At 39.2% G+C, this 9,430-nt stretch overlaps 1 protein-coding gene across 1 annotated transcript in view; it reads right to left on the minus strand.

Annotated features, from left to right (window-relative positions):
- Window positions 1-1,699: 1,699 nt before the first annotated feature.
- The window catches only part of LOC112149916 (LHFPL tetraspan subfamily member 6 protein), a 73,221-nt gene continuing 65,490 nt past the window's right edge, over window positions 1,700-9,430 (minus strand). The window contains exon 4 of the mRNA XM_024277911.2: window positions 1,700-2,477. Within this exon, the coding sequence (XP_024133679.1) occupies window positions 2,359-2,477 (119 nt within the window). The 3' untranslated portion in view covers window positions 1,700-2,358. The remainder of the gene's footprint in view (window positions 2,478-9,430) is intronic.

A 9,430-nucleotide genomic window follows, 5' to 3' on the forward strand; every position in this document is an offset into this window, starting at 1 on the left:
CCACTCAGCCAGTGAAGGTGGGTCATAGGGGGGGTTATAAGGGCAGGTAGCAACTGCAGGACATATTACATAGTTTCCGGCTTTTAAACATGGATTGTTGGCTACTTTTCGGGAAACTAAGAGGTTATGAAGTTTGATTTTTTAACTGATATTTCTACCCCTTTATGAGACTGTATTTCCTTCCTTCTATTTGCTGCTTGACCTCGTCAGATGAAAACAACGGCCGCTGTTGTTGAAATTTTCTAAAACTTCTATAAAAATGTTTTTTTTTTTTAATGTCTGAGATTTCTTCCTGCAATCATGCACAAAAGAGTCCAAGTCAACGTGTGGTCCTCACAGAATAACCAGATTACACAGAGCTCAGTGAACATTCACACTTGTCAGTCTGAATTCACATCAGCTCCAACAGTTCTGATCTCCCTTTAGGAGAGCAGCTGTACCACGCATTTTGCATGTCGACAAATTGCTCATCCGCCAAGTTCTCAGACTAAATGCAGGATTCTGTCAGTCTGAAGTGAAGGTGCTGGGACGAGGGAGGGGAGGCTCCAACTTGACCTCAATATGTCAGACCTTTGGCTGATGAGGCATCCGGTTGACTCTGTAACGTTCGCGGCTGATATCAATCAGAGCCGCAGATCAGATGGAGGAAGAGAACGGAGGATCCACGGCAACACTTCAGACGCAGATATTTCTCCAGTGAGGCTGGAGCAGGAGGGAGTGTTTTCATTATCTGATGGATGCCGAGCATTGTGAGACTGTAGGACTGCTAATGAGATCCGAACAGCTGCATTGTAAATGAGCTGACTTCGTACACGTTTGGTATGATGTTTGCTAATCAGAGTGGGAAAAGGAGCAGCTAAAAATAGGAACTGCAAAGCCTGGGTGCAGCTCACGTCTCTAATGACACACAGAGGGGGGTTATCATTATTGTGATTCACACTCTGAAAGCAGGTTAAGATACTCCTCTGTGTTCAGCTGATAACCTGATGCAGAGGTGCTCAGTTTCCCAGGGTGTGATTACATCTCAGGCTTCAAACTCTGAAGCTATGTTCAAATGAATGTGACAGATTCCAATGAAAAACCGAAGTAAACGCAGATATGTGGACTGGTGACTATTCATAACCTCATTGAGCGTTAGTAAAGTTAGAATTTGAAGACACTGTTTTTTATATAAATCTTCTCTTGGAGGGATGAATGTAGCGGTATAGAGAAGCCGTAGAGGTAGAGAAGCAATACGGATTCAGCCCAAGTTTTATATATATATATATATATCGCAATAGAACTGTAAAAGTAGAAGCTTGGAGAAAGATTCACAAGATTTGCACCGCTTCTACGTTTTGCTCCAAGTACATGCACTAGTATTGGACAGACCGGTGTGAACGCCGTATGCTTAAAGTGAGTTTTCTTGAACACACCATACATGCATGATGTGTACATGGCTTAAGACTTTTTTTTTATCAAACCAACCAAATGGCAAACACTCCAGCTCCAGGTCATTAGATTAACCTCATCAGCAACAGGCTAAAGTCAAACTCACAGAGCTGACGGTCATTATAGTCTTTATTGATTGTGCGACGGTGGGAAAGGCCTCTTATTTAGCAAAAGACGAAGAAGCGGTGAGAAAATCCTTTTAGGAATGCGAGAGTCGGTTTTGCCCTGAAGCAAAACCGAAAAAGAAGAAATAAAAAAACATCAAAGACAAATTTCAGTAAACATTTATTTACAAAGCAAAAAGCATGACACAGAGTAAATTCAAACTGAATATAAAAACATGTGATAACGTGATAAAATACATTACCGTACACAATGCATACCTCATGTTAAATAAACTCTGCTTTTGGGGGGATAAACGTCTCAGTGGAAAGGGGCCGCAGGTCAGCGTGCACTGCTCAACGGGATTATTGCATTTCACGTCATGTTTAAGGCAAAAGACGAGACACAAGGAGGGGATGGAAACACTTGGGGTAACAATAAAGGAATATTACTTGTCTGTTCATTACAGGGCACACAGTCACGGTAACAGCGAAGGCTGCCGAAGATGAAGCACGGGAAAAAGGGGAACTCTCTGTTAAATAAAAAAGTAATGTAACAATTTTACAAAGAGAATTGGTCCATTCAGCTTTCATTTAAGAACACATTTAATAGAGATTTATATATATATATTTATATGTCTGTGAGTGTTGCTTAATGAAAGAGTCCCTGCAGTTGTCTGATGAGGAGTGTCCCATGATGTGCAGCGCACCAAAACAATTGTTGTCTTTGGCGCCTGGTGTGCTGAGCCGGTGTGAGTCCTTCACAACCTGAGTCCTCTCCCTTTAGTCGTACCGCCCGAGGTATCCGTCTGACGCCGCTGCTTTCTCAGTATGGGTAATGTTTCTGCTTCTTCCCAGCGAAACACGACAGCCAGGTGCAGATCAGCATGGCGGCGGCGGCGCCAGCCCCCGTGCAGTAGTACGCCCAGCCGATCTGACAGGTACCTGCGGAGTAGAGCAAACATTAGGGACCGCGTCTTTCCAACTGTAACTGTCAAACTAATTAGCAAAATGAAAAACTTCATTTGGTTTCTGTTTGTATACGCTGTTTTTGATAGACTTCTGTATCCTAGCAGGAAAATGTTGAAAATATAAAGGAAAATTCTATGAAGGGACTCAGCACCAATAAAGGAGTAAAAACAAAAGAAAAGGACTCCACAGCTGAAAAAGAAGTTTAGTTTGATCAGTTTACTTTCACAAACCCTCCATCAGAACCCGCCAAATCCCTTTCAGAGTCAAGGGTGAAGGCGGGGTAAACCCATTGGTTCTGACGGAATTCCTCCCCTCTAATCACTATATAGTGCACTATAAACAGTGCGTTTGCCATTTTCTAGTCCTGTTCGAATCTACTAATTCCAAAATCGAGTGCACTCGAAGTTTCCCAGAAGTCTTTGCAAAAAACTAGCGTGTATCGATGCTCACTAGATTAGCGAATATAGACCACAATGCATTGTGGTTGAACAATTTTGAACAAATAAACGTGTTTAAATGTAATATTTGAATAAACAATCCACATTTTCATTATTAGAACAAAGTGGAGTCACAAATACATGTGAAATGTTCGTATTTATTTGATTTTCACTTTGTGAAACGATTAAATCATATCCGGCGTTTAGAAAAACGAAAGTAAAGCAGTGAGAATCTTGTCCAAATTACCTTTAAAACCCAGAGCACTATATAGTCCTGCACTATATAGTTTTTTTAGTAGTTAGGGGTTTTGGGGGGAATACAGACATAACCATTGACTGTATATGAACTGAACTGAGTGACTCCTCCCCCCTGACGTCCAAACAGGAAGTACCAGCTGGTTCAATAAAGCAAAAATCCCATAGACTTCTTTAGAGAAAAATATTACACAGTCAGTGGTTATGTCCAAATTTCCACCCTAACTACTAAAAAACGATATAGGTCCTGCATATTTCTAGTACCCTAGATTTTAAAAGCATTTCAGACACCATGCTCACTACTTTCTTAATTTTTCTAAACGGCGAATACGACGTCTCTGATTTCATGAAGTGAAAACCTAATCAATACGAATGACGTATATTTATGAATTGACTGTGTTCTGCTGCTGAAAATGTCAATAGTAAGTTAAAAATTACATTTAAACACAATTTTTTCGCAAAAATTGTTCAAACGCAATGCATTGTGGTCTATATTGTAAATATAGTGAGCATCAATGCGCACTGGTTTTTAGTTTAGACTTTCTAGGCCACCCAATTTTGGAATTATAGATTTGGACAGCGCTACAAAATGGCAAACACACTATATAGTGCACTATGTAATGAGTAGTGAAGGAATTCGGACAGAGCTAACGTGTTTGTCAGAATAACCATTCTTGAACCGCCAAGTTTTTAAAAAGTTCTTGCGAATCCTAATATTTTTTGCATTATACTTTTTCTGTAGTACTAGTTAGTCAAGTTATAAACTGACCAATCAGATGCCTCTATAAAAGTAGATGGTTTGCCATCGAACATCTGAAACATTTGATTGATAGATTTTGTGCAGCCAGCTTTCAAGTTGTAGGGGAGTGGACTTCCAACTCTTGGTTGCCCATAGGGAATTTCATGGAAATGTTGACTGCTTTTACAAACACCCACAAGTAATTATCCAAACTAAGTACTGGGAAGTTGATAAAAGGATACTGACGAGCCGTTTCCCATCCTCACTACACCATCTTCACTGATGAGTCATTATCCAACGTTCATGTGATTCATAGCTTTTCAGATTTGTACCGTGGGGTGTTAATCTTAGTCGTTTACAACCCGTGGGTTGCTTTCAATTCATTGATAAACCGTAAATAGTCAGTGTGCTTTCAACATGATATTGAAGTGCACCAGGGTTCACTTGCAAGTGAACCGAGACTTTAGTTCTCGCTTTGCTCATTGCCCTGCACTTGAGTTCAAAACAGCTTTCACTTCTGCCCAACGAAACGAGCGATCTGATGATACAATCAGGTCGGGGTGAAAAGCAGCCTAAGTGTGCCAGGAGAGTACGGTGCTGCATCTTTGATGTTGCTCTGACATTAACACGCTGGTGTTAAGCAGCAAGAATGAGGTCGGCTGATTAACATTTTTGCACAGCTCGCTCTTACATTCCCCTTCCGCTCGTGAAAAATGTTAAAGCAAATAAAAAGAATATAGTTTGAGCTCATTTGTGAATGAGTCGGAGTCCACGAAAGGCTTCTAAAAGCACCAAGTTCCATAAAATATGTTAAAATATGAGAACTAAACTCTACAATCCTTAGTGGTAATTGCAAGTATGCCAAAAAATATCTGATTATAGTTTTTGGGAAATGCTCTAATGAGATGGGAGACTATCAGAGTGGAGCGTTGTTGGACTTCTAATTAGGAGGTAGATGAAGAAGGGAGGGGAGGAGTTGCAGTGCTCTCTGCCGACAAAACCTTATTTTTCAGTCAAAACTAAAAATCTCAACGTCTTAAACTGTTATTTCGATGCAAAAACCCACCAAGATTCAGTGTTTGAAATTCAAATTGACGCAAATGCAGCATATTTGCTTTGAAGTGGTTTTCAACAGACACAAAAACAAAGTTCAGTCTCCTTGTCTTGTAAAAGACAAAGTCCAGTCATCATTTTAGTGAAATCCTCCTTGAGAGTGAGCTAACAAGACTGATGGGACACTGAAATAACCGGTCTTCAGCACCAAGATTTAATTAGCTGGTTTCATTGAACACATTTGTTAACAAAAATGCACAAAGAAGAGCCAGTTCTTTCAAGGAGAATAGTGCTAAAAATGTAAACTGGATTTCCAGCATAATCACTTCAGATGACATGCTCTCAAATTTCTGTGATTATAAAATTAGGAACTTAATTCCTTCAGAATTGCATTCATTTGAGTAACACGGAGGTGGTTTGTATTTATAGCGTGGACATTTTGGCAGCTTCAATGCCGAACCTGAATTCACAAGGCAGAAACAGGAGCTCAGTATTGTCTTTATTTATTAAAAGTTCGTATTTTTGCTTGAATTTTCATAGTCCTTCAAATAATTGACGTTTGTTTGTCTTGCTGTAGGTGATTTTAATAAGGCTGGTGTTTGTTAACCTTTGGTCCGTCTCCTCCAAGTAACAAACCACAAGAGCTGGTGAATATAATCCCCAACAGTTTGCAAAACTGTGACCGCATTAAATCTGTTGATTAGTGTTCTTGGAAATTACTCTTTTTTGTGTACAAAAGCAGTGCTGGTCATTACGGAACATGGAGTATTCCCTGTTGCACACCTTAATGTATTCTAGTCAGGATTGCGCATCCTAGCTTTAAAATCCCTCTGATGTGCATCACATTCAGTCACGATCTGAACTCTACTACCTCTGACTGGTTAAGCACACAATGCATTCTGGGAGGAGTTTGTTTTTCCACCATATCAATCACCTGAAATAGCCAGTTAGATGCAAACTATTGAAAGTTATCCCAAATCTTGGCTATCAAGTGGATTATCTGGACCAAAGTCCATCCAAGACTAAATATTTGCTACACTTGAAATCAAAGCTGGGAAAATGGCATAAATACCATTTGATTCTTCTCCTTTCCCTCTCTTTTTATGGGTTGCCACAGCAGATTATCCGCCTCCATCTAACTCTATCCTCTGCATCCTTTTCGCTCACACCAACCGCCCTCACGTCCATCCATAAATCTCCTCTTTGGTCTTCTTCCTGGTCTTCTTCTCAACGTGTCCAAACCATCTCAATCTGCTTCCCTGCATTGATCTTGAAAATATTTAACATCATCCTCTGATGAATCCTCAAAGACAGCAACACCTTCATCTTATTTCCAACTCTCTCTTCTGACTCTTTCCGTCTCTAAACATGGAAGCTCTCACCAGTCTTCTACATCTTTACTTCCATTCTTGCCGACTCTCTTTAGTCATTCATCATCCTTGAAATCGTCCTCCACCCGTTCCAACCTGCTTGCTCACGTTTTCCATACTCTCTGTTGACCCTTCACTTCTGCTTTCTGGAAGCCAGTTGTTCCACCTGAATCCTTCACATTTACTCCTAGATAATCTGTCTTGTTGCGGCTGACCTTCATTCATCTCTTTTCCAGAGCGAACCTCTTGATGTGTCATCATCTGCTCCCTGCTCTCACTACATATCACAATGTCATCTGCAAACAGGGCAACTGTTCTTCTGCAAAAATAGGGATAATACAATAAAAATAGACTGCAAAGCCCAATAACTTGAAAGGTGAAGGACTAACCAAAAATAACAAACTCCTTACTCATATTGTCAAGTGTTTAACCTTTTCTGTTCTGTTCCAGGACACAACTCAACCTGATTATCAAAAAACGGTGTTCCTGTCCTCTTTAGTTGTGCTCCCTCCTTGTTTCTACAGACATGCTTTGACTGTAGCCTTTAGGGACTGTCAGTTATATCGTTCTATGCTCTGTTTAGAGTCAGATTATTAGTTCACTAAGTATGAATCTGCAAAATGTTTTTTTTAAATGGCCTCTCAATATATTTAGAAATTCCAGACTATGATTGTCTAGTTTGTAATGAAGGTACTGTTAAGAGAGATGTGTGCTTAAATACAACACTACACTATATACAGTAGGATCAAAGATTAACACTCACAAGTCAATCTTTAACCAGAAGAGAATTGGTCTTATCGTGGAAAAGGCATAACCATAACCCTCCAAGTCAAATAGGAAGGGTTGGCGACCAACATAAAACAATATTTTTGGAAGTAATGGCCGAAACACTGAGATCAGACGACCTCGAGACAGCATGAATTTTTGAGACACCACATTAGAATCTGGTGTCAGAGTATTTCTTCAATGTCATGAAACTCAGACACCTCATTTCTGTAACCAGGATAAGGGAATTAAGGAAGCTCGGTTTCCCGGCTAAAATAACCTGGTTATTTCGGCATGTAAATGATGTAACTGAATCTCTTTTCTGCTTCCTTCAAAAGGGCATTTGCATGACAAAGGCTGCTGACATTCAACACTCAGAAAAGAGCAGCTGGATGAAAAGTATGACGATGGCCCTTTGTGATAGTCGAGGTGCAGAGACTTGATTACAGCTCCTACTGATAACGCTAGAGATATGTGACTTTTGTACTGTCTTTGTACCATCTGTAATATAATAAGGTGTAGTATAATGACAACTACATCAGATATCTAATCAAAATAACAGCAAAATTGGCCACTGATGTGTTCTGACAGCTGTATAGATAACAGACTAATTGGTTTTCGGTTTTAAAAGAACACTCTAGTAAAACTTAACACGACACCCTTGGCAACCTGCGATCAAGCGGCCACTTCTAGTAAAAAGTTTATGTAAACGTGCTTTTCTGGCTGTTGTGATCAAAATCTCGCATTCACGTGTAGCAACAAAAGTTCTTCGGACAAAACTCGTGGCAATTGGAAGCGTGTTACCAGCTTAACTTGACCAAGCATACCAAACTCAGAGCGTAGTTGTTTATCTGGTGAACCATGGTGACAAGTCTTACAAAGTCTGCATTTAAAATAAAAATAAGGATAGACTAAGGCCAATTTACGGACATGATGGCAATCCATACCCGCCATTGCAAGGAACTGTTTTACATTTTGTGCCCAATACCAACACTGCTATGAGATTTCACACCATCTCTTTAAGGTGGGGGACATGTGTCAGTAAGCAGTAGGAAAAGAAAAAGAAGCCCCTCCCTACTGGTCCAGTGTGAACACCATATCAAATCCCCAGGTGTGTACGTATCATGCAGCGGTATTTACATTAGTATGCTTATTCTGCAACAAATACTTTTGACCCTTTACTACCAAAGCTGTCTCTGACAATACACTCTTTGAACTAATGCAACTCTTGAATCATTTATTCACTTAATTCCAACAGATTCTGAAGCACCAGAATAAGTTGGTTTACGTTAATTGTGTAAACATTTTACTACTGTACATTGTGTTACAAACATAAGTCCAAAGCTGATTTTCTTCACTTCAGAATCTGTTGGAATTCTATTAACTTGGTTTCAAACAGTTTAAGACATGCGGTTATTCAAAGATCGTCAACACTAAAGCTAAAGTTATCGAGTTTTGGGTTAAAGTAGGATTGAAACGTCAACTTAATTCTGTTGTGGACAAAACAAACAAACCCTTCAGTCTGAACACCAGTGGGGTCCACCACAGTGGAAAAGTAGACAAATTATCGAGCAGACTATAAAAGGCAAATGATTTAAGACAAGTAAATAATAGAAGATTTATGTATTTAGAGTATAGGTCAAGAAAAACAGAAAATACAGTGGTCCCCTGGTTATCGCCAGAGTTTGTTCCATCCATCCATCCATCCATCCACATTCTGCATTCTAAAAGTAACCAGCAATAGGTGGAATATGTGAAGATGTCAATTTTATTTTTTACAATTAGGCAATCATAGCAATTATATATTTCTAAGGCTGTAAAACACCTCACTACTCACTTTAACCACTTTTATCAGACAGACATGAACATTTTCAAACTTTTTTCTTTTGATTAAAGTTCAAACTGTAGGAAAAAAAGTGTCTTGCAATAAAAATTAATTAAATTTGAAGACTGATTGATAATGATCTATAGCCAATTCAGTCGTAGAAAAGAATGTGTTGTAAAACAAACAAACAAACAAACAAAAAAAATAGCATATTAGCATTGAAAAAAATCTTCAAAACTGTGAGGTCTCTAAATATGTTTGACAATGTCTGGTGAGTAAACATGGGAAAAACAAGATGAAAGCCCTTAATAACATATAGTTTTCCTCTTCTTTTCTTCTCCCTCCTCATTTTCCTTCCTGGTCAGATCTTGTTTCAGTAAATATCAAACAAAAACCTGTTACAACCACAGTTTCCAGATTCTAGATATTGTCAGTAATAGTAAAGTAATCATTGGCTGTTTTATTCTGAAAAAAAGTTGCCA

The sequence above is a fragment of the Oryzias melastigma genome, linkage group LG13, assembly GCF_002922805.2.
Source record: "Oryzias melastigma strain HK-1 linkage group LG13, ASM292280v2, whole genome shotgun sequence".
NCBI lineage: Eukaryota > Metazoa > Chordata > Actinopteri > Beloniformes > Adrianichthyidae > Oryzias > Oryzias melastigma.